Raw genomic sequence first — 14,459 nt, 5'->3', positions numbered from 1 at the left:
AAGGGTTTTGGCCATTGGGTAAGCGAGAGAGTTTGTTGATCAACTGAAGCAACACCATTGATTACTGCTCGCAAACGGCGCAGACAATAAATGATACCCAAGGAACCCGTGTACATAATATAGCAAAGAAACCATATTTGTTTCTCCAGTACATTACAAAGCATACCCTCTCTGAAATGCTACTAATATGTTATCTAGAACAAGATAACAATATGTACTCAACGGTATCATGGACAACCACACCTGACAACGAACAAGGGGTGGTTTGGACGCAAGATCTTCATCAGCAAATAACAAGAGATGGCAGAAATAGACAAGGAGAGCAAAGAAGAGCAATGTATATCACATCGGAACACAAACTACGTCTGGGTTCGACACAATGTCTTTTAAATCAATGTAATAAATGACCCCAAAGTACAAAGTACTGCCCACCGCCTTATTGCACTATACGGTCATAAATCCGACCCGCTCTGCTACAGTTATAATACAATGTCTCTTGTGCAGGGGTTTGCAGCTGGGGAGCCTGGAAGTGCAGAAACAGCAGGCAGTGCATCAAGTCATCCCAGCACTGTGATGGCAGCCCTGAGTGCACTGATGGCACTGATGAGACATACTGCGGTCAGTGGCTGCCCCTCTCTGTGATTGTATGTCTTTCTGTCTGCCTGCATGTCTGCAGTCTGGTTTTGTTGGTGTGTGTCTGTCAGTCTGTGTATGTGTGTGTGTATGTTTGTGTGTGTGTGTGTGTGTGTGTGTTGGTCTGTCTGTGTATGTGTGTGTATGTGTGTGTGTGTGTGTGTGTGTGTTGGTCTGTCTGTGTGTGTCTGTCAGTCTGTGTATGTGTGTGTGTATGTGTGTGTGTGTGTGTGTGTGTGTGTGTGTGTGTGTGTGTGTGTGTGTGTTGGTCTGTCTGTGTGTGTCGGTCTGTCTGTCTGTCTGTCCTTGTGTTAATCTGTGATGTACACGTATTGGTAAATTTTGAAACTTATTGTTTAGCAACATCACGTGCAATCCAGACAACCAAACAAACAATCAAACACACGAGTAACACGAAAACCATTACTATGATTACAGAACCATAACAAACAAACAAACAAACAAACTTACAAACACACAAACACAAACTAAGAATGAACAATGATGTTTGTTTGCAACATGAATTAAGTTTAATTCAGGATTAAGAATGCTTTTTTAAACTGCAATTGTGAAAGTAAATTATTGTTGTTCCAGAATACCCCTTGTGAACCTTGCCCAACTCCAACAACTGCAATGGATATTTATCACAACATTCTGACGTAACAACAGAATGACGAAATTGTCTCTTTGGCTTGAAGTTATCAACAATAAATTATTTTCAATGCAAGCACACGAGATGGCGCTCTTACTTTTCTTTGTTTGTTAGCGTGGGTGTTGTATTTACTGTTCGATGTATTGTTATACATCTCTCTTCCTCCCCCCCCCCCCCCCCCTCTTTCTCTCGTACGTTTTAGTTAAATCTAACCTTCCCCTTAATTTACACTCACACACATTCAGGTATGCACGTAAACATACACCAGCTGCATGTGCACCCACACCCACTGTGGGCACACCGACACATACACCCACTGTGGGCACACCGACACATACACCCACTGTGGGCACACCGACACATACACCCACTGTGGGCACACCGACATACACCCACTGTGGGCACACCGACACATACACCCACTGTGGGCACACCGACACATACACCCATTGTGGGCACACCGACATACACCCACTGTGGGCACACCGACACATACACCCACTGTGGGAACACCGACACATACACCCACTGTGGGCACACCGACACACACACCCACTGTGGGCACACCGACACATACACCCATTGTGGGCACACCGACACACACACCCACTGTGGGCACACCGACACATACACCCACTGTGGGAACACCGACACATACACCCACTGTGGGCACACCGACACATACACCCACTGTGGGAACACCGACACATACACCCACTGTGGGCACACCGACACACACACCCACTGTGGGCACACCGTGGTGTATGCGTGTGTGTGTGTGTGTGTGTGTGTGTGTGGGGAGGGGTGTGTGTGTGTGTGTGTGTGTGTGGGAGGGTGTGTGAGTATGTGGGTGTGTGTGACCTGCAATAGGTTAAACTTTATTTCAATAGCACAAATGTGTCTGCCTCTCTGGGTTTTGGCGTTCGGTCTGATGGCCTTGTCTGCTTGCAATATGTCTTGCTTTTCGTGTGTGTGTGTGTGTGTGTGTGTGTGTGTGTGTGCGTTATTGTTTGTGTGCATTTGTTTGTGTGTGAGTGTGTTTGTTTGTTTGTGTTTGTTTGCATGTGTGTGTTTGTGTTAGTGTGTGTGTGTGTGTGTTTGTTTGTGTGTGTGTGTGTGTGTGTGTGTGAATTAGAGAGAGAGAGAGAGAGAGCGAGAGAGAGAGCGAGAGAGAGAGAGCTAGAGAGAGAGAGAGAGAGAGAGAGAGAGAGAGAGAGAGAGAGAGAGAGAGAGAGAGAGAGAGAGAGAGAGAGAGAGAGAGAGAGAGAGAGTGAGAGAGAACAATATTCAACACATCCTGAGAACAAAGTTCTTGAGCTTCTATTTCCCGGTGGAACAGTGTCCCACCCTGTACATCGTAACCGAAAGCTGTTTTTCCTCCAATGTATTTCTGACTGTAATCAGATTTTAAACACTGTAGGGCATGACTGTCATGTGTTGTACAATTGCCCAATTGTTTTCATAATTTCACACATATTTCTTTCCACTAATATTCTCAAAGACAGAATTCTAGTGACCCCTGTGCTCAATGCATAACCGGAAAATTAAATGTACTTATGAACCCAGTGGTGAGTGGATGGTTTGTTTGTGTGAAAGTTATACTTGTGACATTTAAAGATGAACAATCGAAGGTTAAAACTCTATAGTTCGCTGCAACACATATTTCAGCTCTTCATCTTTTTGACAAATATGAAGGTATTTACTCTGCAGTCGGACTACTTCAACAGTTATGTATTTATTCCCTTTTCATTTTATTTTTTCATTTTTTTTTCATTTTTTAAATTTATTTTACAGATGGTATCTTCTGTCACTTTATTTCGGGTTGAGATCTTTCAAAATGAATAAAGGTAAATAAATCGATTCCTTTAAACAAATGAAAGCCATTTTTTTTAAGAGAGTGTTACATTTTTAACATTCACACCAGAGAAATAATGAATGACGTCAGAATTGTTCGCGCTGGAGGTTGAAGTAAACTGTTCTGTATGAAAACGAGTGGAGTGAATGGATTCATTGTGGACACCAAACATAAGGGAGACAGGAAAAGAATGGTGTCAGAGGAGATACACGTATGGGTGACAACGTGCTTCCAGCCAACTAACATAATATGTATTATATTGGACATAATAAAAACATGCAGTTTATCCTTCATCAACACAAGCTTACGTGTGTAGCCTACCCACGCACGCACGCACCCTCCCCCCAAAACCACACGCACGCACTTTTAATTTTTTTAATATTTAATTATCAAACAGTGAAAGAAAACCATAAAAAAAAGGTGATCATTGATCGTCAACAGTAAAACTCAGCAATGAATATGAAAATACTGCTTTTCAAACACGGAAAACAGAATAAAACTTCTCCAAAATCACGAGGTCAAAGTTCTTGTCGCTATTTTATCATCACATTTTGCTGAGTCAAATGTGACGGCCAAAGAAATTTGTCTTGGCGAAGCAATATTTACAAACAGAGAGTTGCTTCGTACATGCAACGATTTGAATCAGAAACACGAGATCATCGTACATGTAAACATTGAGTTGGATATTTCCACATTATCTCACTCGCACTCAAAATTGATCTGAACAACGGACATTGGCGGGTAATGAAACTAAAAAACAACCTACACAATCTACAACTATGTACACATTTACAAATGTTTAGAAAATATAGGTTCACACACACACACACACACACACACACACACACACACACACACACACACACACACACACACACACACACACACACACACACACACACACACACACACACAGACGTTGCACACGGCCCGCATAGCCGAATTAGTTGAATAGACATTCAAACCAACAAACAACACGCCCATCACACATACCCCCCCCCCCCAACCTCACACTTCAATCTTGATTACCATACAGGGAAAGAAAACATTGTCACAAATAGTAAACCATAGTTTGACAATGATTGATAAGTGTCACATATAGTAAACCATAGTTTGACAATGATTGATAAGTGTCACAAATAGTAAACCATAGTTTGACACTGATTGATAAGTGTCACAAATAGTAAACCATAGTTTGACAATGATTGATAAGTGTCACAAATAGTAAACCATAGTTTGACAATGATTGATAAGTGTCACAAATAGTAAACCATAGTTTGACAATGCTCGATAAGTGTCACAAATAGTAAACCATAGTTGGACAATGCCCGATAAGTGTCACAAATAGTAAACCATAGTTTGACAATGCTCGATAAGTGTCACAAATAGTAAACCATAGTTGGACAATGCTGGATAAGTGTCACAAATAGTAAACCATAGTTGGACAATGCTCGATAAGTGTCACAAATAGTAAACCATAGTTTGACAATGCTCGATAAGTGTCACAAATAGTAAACCATAGTTGGACAATGCTGGATAAGTGTCACAAATAGTAAACCATAGTTGGACAATGCTCGATAAGTGTCACAAATAGTAAACCATAGTTTGACAATGCTCGATAAGTGTCACAAATAGTAAACCATAGTTGGACAATGCTCGATAAGTGTCACAAATAGTAAACCATAGTTGGACAATGCTCGATAAGTGTCACAAATAGTAAACCATAGTTGGACAATGCTCGATAAGTGTCACAAATAGTAAACCATAGTTGGACAATGCTCGATAAGTGTCACAAATAGTAAACCATAGTTGGACAATGCTCGATAAGTGTCACAAATAGTAAACCATAGTTGGACAATGCTCGATAAGTGTCACAAATAGTAAACCATAGTTGGACAATGCTCGATAAGTGTCACAAATAGTAAACCATAGTTGGACAATGCCCGATAAGTGTCACAAATAGTAAACCATAGTTGGACAATGCTCGATAAGTGTACACCCCGTCTACAACACTGGGAATACTGTTTTCCAAACAAATGTTTTCGAAACTTGTACATGTCGTTGGTAGCGCGCGTTCCACTTCAGATGATATCACGGCTACTGAACATTTTGAATTCCTCAATTACTCTTTTTTTTAACTAAATTATGATATCGAAATTCCTGTCGTTGTTTATAATCAGCGTTTGAGGGCTGAAACTACTGCGAATACTAATGTTTTGCAACAGTGGTCTTTTTATTTAACGGGTGTGACCATTTTCTCTCCGCCATTTTGAGGAAACACATGCTGGGCGTTTTTTTTTTTAAAGTGTTACCAGAACCCACCGAATTCTGACACGGATAACAGGATCTTTTCCGTGCGTGCTTGGCTTTTTTTCTTGAATGTACGCAAAAAGGGGATAAGGCACTAGCAGATCTGCACATAAGTTGACCTGGGAAATCGGAAAAACCCACCAGGAGAAGCCGGGATTCGATCCCCGAACCATCCACATGGAAGGCAGACGTCTTAGCCATCAGGCCATTGCACCAGCCTAGGTTTTACACAGGGGTCAAGTAGGTGGGGTCACGGGGTCGGCAATTCGGGCGACCCTTCTCCCCAACCCGTCTACCTGCGATGGTTTTTTGCTGACAGACTGGACTTAAGTAGTCGGTATCTGAAGCCAGGTAAAGATGCTGACCTCCCGCTGTCCTCCTTTCTCTCGAGTCTTGCTTCTTGCCCTTGGTGCTTCCTGTTAAACTTGGGTGTACTGGGGTCATGTAACCATCTTCACTTTGAGACAAAGCCGACCCTGATATCTGCTTGCACTGATCATCAAGCGAGGGTGCAGAAGCCATGTCGATGTATCCATCTTCTTCCGGAAGTGAGTGCTCCCCAACCGGAAGCCGTGGCGCTATGGGAAGTGACGTCAGTTCCGGTGAAGGAGGGGTCGATAGGAAGGGATGAAGGTCGAGGTCAGCATTGACCTGTGAGGATTGTGGGTTAACAGGGGAGGTAAGGCGAGGAGCTTCATGCACTCCGGGTGGAGGTCGTTGGTCCACAGGAATTGGAGGGAGTTTTCTGTTGACGTTCGTTATCGCGTGTTGTGCAAACATGTCTCTGTGACTGTTCCAGCGTTCAGCGTCACTAGCTACGTCATTTTCGTAATCGTCATAATCATCCGACCAAGCACTGTGCTTATTGGCAAACTGAATTTCCCCGTCTCCCTGTCTGTTTTTGACGCCATTCAGCCACACTCTCATCTTGACGTCATCACCGGGCAAAGAAGGGGGGATGAGGTCATACAATGTTGACGCTTCAGACTGACACGATACGTACGTCCCGCTGACGTAGCTTCCATCCTGGAAATACTCTTTTCTGGAAAGCGAAGGCGTGACGTGTCGAATGATTCTGGCTTCCGGTGACGTCATGGCGGTCAGCAGGCTTTTCACGACTTCCAAAGGAACAGCATCTGTTTGAGGTGAAAACGAAGTGTCCTTAGTCTATGACTCCATGCAAACTAATTCGTGGAACATTTAACAGGCATAAGATCATGAAATTGTTAAAAAAAAAAATAATAAAAAAAAACAAGGAAAGAAAGATATTTTTTAAGTATGCACACCATTGCTGAAACAAATGATGCCATCTAGCCCAATCTGGGGATCTCAAACATGATCTTTGGGGTTTATTGCAGCAAAAAGAGGGATATATGAGGTACATGTTAGACCCCAACTTTAGTTACATCATGCATTTTAGGAAGCTGTTCAAGTGATATTTCTAGACCTACCACCCTTCTTCATGTTATGAGGACCGTAGCATTGGTGTTATGACTGCAAAACACGCTGTAGTTATTTATCCTGAGTGTAGCAAGATTTCTTCCTGTTGTCGCATAGAGAAAAGTTCTTACCGACGGGTACAGGCGCCGGGGATCGTCTGCATGTAGCTGTCAGACAGATACAGTGTAGATTGTCAGTGACAGAGATAAACACATACACACGCACGCACAAATACGCACACTAGCAAACGCAGGTACACGCGGACAAAAAAGAAACTGATTGAAGACAGACACGCAGACAGACAGAAAAAGGGACAAAAGCAACCCCCTCCCCCAAAAAAACCCAGCAACAACACAACATCAACAACAAGCACACAAAACAAACAAACAAACATAGAATCGGAGAGAAAATTCACGAAGAACATGGCCCAACTCCCAGTGCCTCTTTCACCTTAAGATGATTCACTCAAACTGTTCGATTATCGTTTGGTTCAAGCAAGATTTTATTTATTTGTGGCGATTTGTGAACAAACAAAGAGAGACAATCGCTTATGATGTTTTGGACTGTATACACAGTTACCCCCCCCCCCTTCCGGCCCTACCAACACGTACAAGGACTCCCCAGCATATTTTTTACGACACTCGCACTCAAACTTTCTTCTTCTCTCCGTTCTCCGCTTTTTATATTTAGTCAAGTTTTGACTAAATATTTTAACATCGAGGGGGAATCGAAACGAGGGTCGTGGTGTATGTGTGTGTCTGTGTGTATGTGTGTAGAGCGATTCAGAGAAAACTACTGGACCGATCTTCATGAAACTTGACATGAGAGATCCTGAGTATGGAATCCCCAGACGCTTTTTTTTCGTTTTTTTGATAAATGTCTTTGATGAACTCATATCCGGCTTTTCGTGAAAGTTGAGGCGGCACTGTGACGCTCTCATTTTTAAACCAAATTGGTTGAAATTTTGGTTTTCACAGGTTTTGCATACATTTGTTTCTGTGTATTATTATTATTTTTTACTCCGGTGTGTTAATAAAAGACGTTTCAAGGCAAACAGAAAGAGGGCTTCTACGTCTAAGGGAAGTAAAGTCTCACCGGTAACGATAGCGATGATGGTAACGATGATGATGACCGAACAGGCAGCGACGATAATGATGATCAAACTTTCTTGTGAAATGTCGGACTTTTGAAACATATCTGGGCTTCCTGGAAAACAAGAGAATAGATCAACGTACAATAAGAACAATGGAGAGGAGGAGGAGGAAGAGGAAAAGGAAGAGGAGGAAGAGGAGTAGCAGGAGGAAGAGGGAGAGGAGGAAGAGGAAAAGGAGGAGGAGGAGGAAAGGGAAGAGGAGGAGGAGGAAAAGGAAGAGGAGGAGGAGGAGGAAAAGGAAGAGGAGGAGGAGGAGGAAAAGGAAGAGGAGGAGGAGGAGGAAAAGGAAGAGGAGGAAGAAGAGGAGGAGGAGGAGGAGGAGGAAGAGGGAGAGGGAGAGGAGGAGGAGGAAGAGGAAAAGGAAGAGGAGGAGGAGGAGGAGGAAAAGGAAGAGGAGGAGGAGGAAGAGGAAGAGGAAGAGTAGCAGGAGGAAGAGGGAGAGGAGGAAGAGGAAAAGGAGGAGGAGGAGGAAAGGGAAGAGGAGGAGGAGGAGGAGGAGGAAAAGGAAGAGGAGGAGGAGGAGGAAAAGGAAGAGGAGGAAGAAGAGGAGGAGGAGGAGGAGGAAGAGGGAGAGGAGGAGGAGGAAAAGGAAGAGGAGGAGGAAAAGGAAGAGGGAGAGGGAGAGGAGGAAGAGGAAAAGGAAGAGGAGGAAGAAGAGGAGGAGGAGGGAGAGGAGGAGGAGGAGGAGGAAAAGGAAGAGGAGAAGGAAGAGGAGGAGGAGGGAGAGGGAGAGGAGGAGGAGGAAAAGGAAGAGGAGGAGGAAGAGGAGGAGGAGGGAGAGGGAGAGGAGGAGGAGGAAAAGGAAGAGGAGAAGGAAGAGGAGGAGGAGGGAGAGGGAGAGGAGGAGGAGGAAAAGGAAGAGGAGAAGGAAGAGGAGGAGGAGGGAGAGGGAGAGGAGGAGGAGGAAAAGGAAGAGGAGAAGGAAGAGGAGGAGGAGGGAGAGGGAGAGGAGGAGGAGGAAAAGGAAGAGGAGGAAGAAGAGGAGGAGGAGGGAGAGGGAGAGGAGGAGGAGGAAAAGGAAGAGGAGGAGGAAGAGGAGGAGGAAGAGGGAAGAGGAGGAGGAAGAGATAGAAGAGGAGGAGGAAGAGAGAGAAGAGGAGGAGGAAAAGGAAGAGGAGGAAGAAGAGGAGGAGGAGGGAGAGGGAGAGGAGGAGGAGGAAAAGGAAGAGGAGGAAGAAGAGGAGGAGGAGGGAGAGGGAGAGGAGGAGGAGGAAAGGGAAGAGGAGGAGGAAGAGGAGGAGGAGGAAAAGGAAGAGGAGGAAGAAGAGGAGGAGGAAAGGGAAGAGGAGGAGGAAGAGGAGGAGGAAAGGGAAGAGGAGGAGGAAGAGGAGGAGGAGGAAAAGGAAGAGGAGGAGCAGGAGGAACAAAAGAAGGTGGACGTTTGCTGGAGTCGAGCACTCAAACACATGGAGGGTAACCCCCTTCCTAGCTTTAACAACAGGTAAACTAATTGACATCTGGGAATGAAGATGACATTATACCTGTAGATACCTGTAGATACCTGTAGATACCTGTAGATAGGGACTTACCTGAGGTTGGTATTGTTGTTAAACTTGTGCTGAGTGAAGTGTATATTGCAGGGCTTGTCTCTATTTTGACGTCGTAACCTGCACACCGGCCACCAAAGGGAATGGTCATAATATGGTCACATATGTGACCCTCCACCACGGGATGAGTCGCATGTCACCTTTGCATGATTTTCATATTTTTACATTTTCCTAAAGAGCTTTTTATGCTCTATCCAGTGGTGAAACCCGTTTTAAAAAAGAGCAAAAACTGTTTGAGTTATAAGCCTGTGACTAAGGTGACCCTCACACTGTTACCAGACACTCCCCGGACTTATGTTAAGCCTAGCGCAGAACCGCGCGAGGTGACATGCGACTCATTTCGTGGTGGAGGGTCACATATTTGCTATTCATGACAACAAGTGTATTAAGTTTCGAAGCTGCACAATGTAATGCAATCGTTTCTTCTTTCACAATGCAATGGAAAAGAAGAAAGAAAGAAAAAGAAAGAAGGAAGGAATAGAAAAGGACAGACAAGAATGGAATCAAATACAAATAAGAAAGAAAACAAGAACGCTGAGGCGTGATTAACCATTCAGTCAAGCGATTGCATTGAAATACGCCCGGTTCTCTCTACTCTCTTTATTGAACAAGAGAAAGAGACAAGACAAGACAAGAACAAGACAAGACAAGACAAGACAAATTCTTCATAAACGAGGGTAATGGCATTAGGCCCCCCCAAAAAAATAGTCTGTTTACGGTAACCCGACCGACCCTATTTTTTTCGCGCGACCCTAGACTTTTTTTTGGCATTTGGGGAAAAAAAAAAATCTTTTGTTTGTTTTGCAAAATAACGTAAAAATATGGTTTTTGGGGAAAACAAAAAAATAAATAAAAAATCCCGACCTACCGACCCTATTTTTTGGGCCTATGTTACCGTAAACAGACCTTTTTTTTTTTGCCTTAGCAATCAGGTACTTTTTACATTTAGTCAAGTTTTGACAAAATGTTTTAACATAGAGGGGGAATCGAGACGAGGGTCGTGGTGTATGTGTGTCTGTGTGTGTGTGTGTGTGTGTGTGTGTGTGTAGAGCGATTGAGAGTAAACTACTGGACCGATCTTTATGAAATTTGACATGAGAGTTCCTGGGTATGATATCCCCGGATGTTTTTTTCATTTTTTCGATAAATGTCTTTGATGACGTCATATCTGTCTTTTTGTAAAAGTTGAGGCGGCACTGTCACACCCCCATTTTTCAATCAAATTGATTGAAATTTTGGCCTCGCAATCTTCGACAAAGGCCGGACTTTGGTATTGCATTTCAGTTTGGTGGCTTAAAAATTAATTAATGACTTTGGTCATTAAAAATCGGAAAATTAATTAATTTTTTTATTTTTATAAAACGATCCAAATTTACGTTTATCTTATTCTTCATCATTTTCTGATTTCAAAAACATATAAATATGTTATATTTGGATTAAAAACAAGCTCTGAAAATTAAAAATATAAAAATTATGATTAAAAATTTGATTTTCGAAATCAATTTAAAAACACTTTTATCTTATTCCTTGTCGGTTCCTGATTCCAAAAACATATAGATATGATATGTTTGGACTAAAAACACGCTCAGAAAGTTAAAACGAAGAGAGGTACAGTAAAGCGTGCTATGAAGCACAGCGCAACCGCTACCGCGCCAAACAGGCTCGTCACTTTCACTGCCTTTTGCACTTGCGGCGGACTACGTTCAATTTCATTCTGTGAGTTCCACAGCTTGACTAAATGTAGTAATTTCGCCTCACGCGACTTGTTTTTACATCCAGTCCTCGCACAGAGAGGGACTAATCTAATGATATTACGTTTTATAAATGTTTAAATAACAAAACAAAACAAAAGACCAAAAAACTGTCTCGTGCACCACCACGGCCTAGGAAAGCCCGTCAGATCCAGCCCTGCTGTAGCTTCTTACCTGATAGCTCGATGGTGCGGTTCACGGTGTAGTCCATGGGAAAGTCGTTGTAGCCAAAGCCCATAGCCACACACTGGAATGTCATTGCACTCTGCTCTCCTTCCACATCGAGGAGCAGCGTGAAGAGCACGTGGTCTTGGGTCGGGGAAAACTCGCTTCTCAGCACCGTGAAGTTCTGAGCGTACCTCTCCTTGATGGAGAGAGATAACGGTCGTTTATTACATTAATTATTTGAAATCCACACAAGACATTTGCACAGACGTACCCAAGAAAAGACGCTCATTTGGAACACGCATGTGCGCACGCGCGTACGTATGCATACACACAGGCAAGCACGCACGCACGCACGCACCCTCGCACGCACGCACGCACGCAATCACGCACGCATGCATGCACACACACATACACACACACACACACACACACACACACATACATACACACACACACACACACACACACACACACACACATACACACACACACACACACACACACACACATACACACACACACACACACACACACACACACACACACACACACACACTCACACATGCGCCCTCACCCCCCCCCCCTACCCCACTCCGACACACACACTCCTGACACAACCCGGCCTGTGTGAAACTCACTGTCTCATTTCTATCCATGTTCAACCAAGCGAGGCGGTCCCCCTCCTTGTTGATCTTCAGGCCCTGAAGACGGCGGATTGGAAACGCTTTGACGTCATCCGTCTTGTTGCACTCACACGTCAAGTGCAGCTTGTGTGACGTAGCATTGACGTCACCGGTAAGTTCTGACGATACAGTGCAAAACATGACGTCATGTTTGTTAAAATTAAAAGCTCATCATTTTGAGAGAGGGCTTATGAGAGGTATTGACAAAACGCAGATTTGGACGTTATAATGAATAACAGGCATGGTCATTTCCGTGAAAGGTCTCGTCGCGATATAACCTTCGTGGTTGAAAACGACGTTAAACACCAAATAAAGAAAGAAAAGAAAGTGAAAGGTCGATTTATATCACTATCTCTGACCTGGCCAAGCATTACATGGGGTTAGCCATTCACTCCACTTGGTCACATACCAACAATCAAAAGCTTCACTGCTTCCTGAAAGAGATGATAACTACTGTATTTAGAAATATAGAGTGAATGATTTATTTCAAAACACACCGCAAAAAAACTAAAAAAACCAAGATATTCGACTCACAAGTCTTCCAAGTGAACAAACAGAACGAGAGACAAACACAGAAGCGATAAACAAGGGTGAAAACATGAACAAAAGAAATGTCACATTTTCCCCACGTGCAGACGACTCATTTTCAGAAAAATGTGAAATCAATGGTTGATGTTATTAGTCATTAATTAGCAAAAGCAGTGTGAACTCACTACAAGCAGAGAGACAGCAGACGACGGTCGTCAAGGTAACCAGAGTGAGCAGAATCATGGCGTAATATCCACACAGATACACTGTCGTCCAACAGATCGCGATCCTCTCCTCACAACGCTTCAAGCAAAACCGGTACACAAGTTTATCCCTGGCGGTGACTTTCCTGGACTCAGTGTGTGGACTGTGATGATAGTTGCCCTGTACAGGGATTTTCTCGGTATTTGAAGAAAAAGAAGACTGCGTTCAAATTTCTGAGAACAAGATGATAAGTCTACTCTCAAGCCATATGTTTTCTGTGACTTGTACGTATCACGTCTGCTTCCTTATCTGCTCACTGTGCGTGTGCAGTGACACAGTTTCAACTAAACGTGGAAGTCAGCCATGAATCGTGGGGATACAAGGAAATTATTTTCACACGCGCCATAACTGTTCCAAACAGCCCCCCCAAAAAGGCAAGGGTAGATTGCGCTGTCAACAAACAGACACTCGCTCCAATAATCCAACCGACAATCCCGAACTACGTACCCCCCCCCTGCTTCCACCACTTCCGCAGGCACGAACACACACGCTAACAATAAAACAGACAGAATCATACACGGTGACAAATAACAGGCAGACATCCAGGCAGACAGACAGACAGACAGACAGACAGAAGCACAAACACACCGACACACAGAAAACACAGGCTCACACTTAGACACACTCACAGACACACTATAAAAATTTCATCTCACACGGCATCACTGCAGAGCGCCTAGAACTGTACCCACGGAATATGCGCGATATAAGCCTCATTGATTGATTGATTGATTGATATACACTCACAGACACACTCACAGACACACTCCCAGACACACTCACAGACACACTCACGGACACGCCGACACACAGACACAAACGTAGACACACATACACTAACAGCCACACAGACAGGCAGACGCAAACTCACACACACACACACAAACACACACACACACACACACACACACACACGCACACACACACACACACACGTACGCACACGCAGGGACACACACACGCACACACACACACACACACACACACACAAACACACACACGCACACACACACACACACACACACACACACGTAAGCACACGCAGGGACACACACACACACACGCTTTACACACACAAACACACACACACACACACACGCACGCACGCACGCACACACGCACGCACACACGCACGCACGCACGCACACACACACGCACGCACGCACACACACACACACACACATTCCGCCAGATAAGCAGCCAGCCAGCCAGCCAGTCAAAAACAAGCTGAAACACTCACACAAACAGGAATAAAGACTTATCTGATAAAAATGCAAAGCATCAAGTCTCTTTATTTCATCTCTTACCCTTTCTAAAGCTCGCTTTTGATAACGGAATTCGGTCTTTCATTTTCTTTGAAAATATCTAATAATTATTTTAATTGATTTCTTCAAATTGAAGCATTGGAAATACCAAAGTTATTGTGTGACTGCCCTGGCAAGTATTGAACAGACCAGTTAATTTTGTCAGTCAGC

At 43.8% G+C, this 14,459-nt stretch overlaps 2 protein-coding genes across 2 annotated transcripts in view; one reads left to right on the top strand and one right to left on the bottom strand.

Annotated features, from left to right (window-relative positions):
- The window catches only part of LOC138970569 (uncharacterized), a 19,555-nt gene extending 18,190 nt beyond the window's left edge, over positions 1–1,365 (top strand). The window contains exons 8-9 of the mRNA XM_070343034.1: positions 505–618; positions 1,228–1,365. Coding sequence (XP_070199135.1) covers positions 505–618; positions 1,228–1,241 — 128 coding nt within the window. The 3' untranslated portion in view covers positions 1,242–1,365. The remainder of the gene's footprint in view (positions 1–504; positions 619–1,227) is intronic.
- Positions 1,366–5,028: 3,663 nt separating this feature from the next.
- Positions 5,029–13,413, bottom strand: LOC138970551 (uncharacterized). The gene is made up of 7 exons (XM_070343017.1): positions 12,906–13,413; positions 12,148–12,311; positions 11,516–11,705; positions 9,573–9,650; positions 7,986–8,096; positions 7,022–7,057; positions 5,029–6,586 (listed from the first exon to the last, which is right to left on the bottom strand). Exons 1-7 carry the CDS (start codon positions 12,961–12,963, stop codon positions 5,676–5,678), a joined length of 1,548 nt encoding a protein of 515 aa, XP_070199118.1. The 5' UTR covers positions 12,964–13,413; the 3' UTR covers positions 5,029–5,675.
- Between the last annotated feature and the right edge of the window lie 1,046 nt (positions 13,414–14,459).

The sequence above is a fragment of the Littorina saxatilis genome, linkage group LG7 (genome assembly GCF_037325665.1).
Source record: "Littorina saxatilis isolate snail1 linkage group LG7, US_GU_Lsax_2.0, whole genome shotgun sequence".
NCBI classification, from domain to species: domain Eukaryota; kingdom Metazoa; phylum Mollusca; class Gastropoda; order Littorinimorpha; family Littorinidae; genus Littorina; species Littorina saxatilis.
Note: the sequence above shows the minus strand (reverse complement) of the source record. Positions and strands in the feature narration are given on the sequence as shown.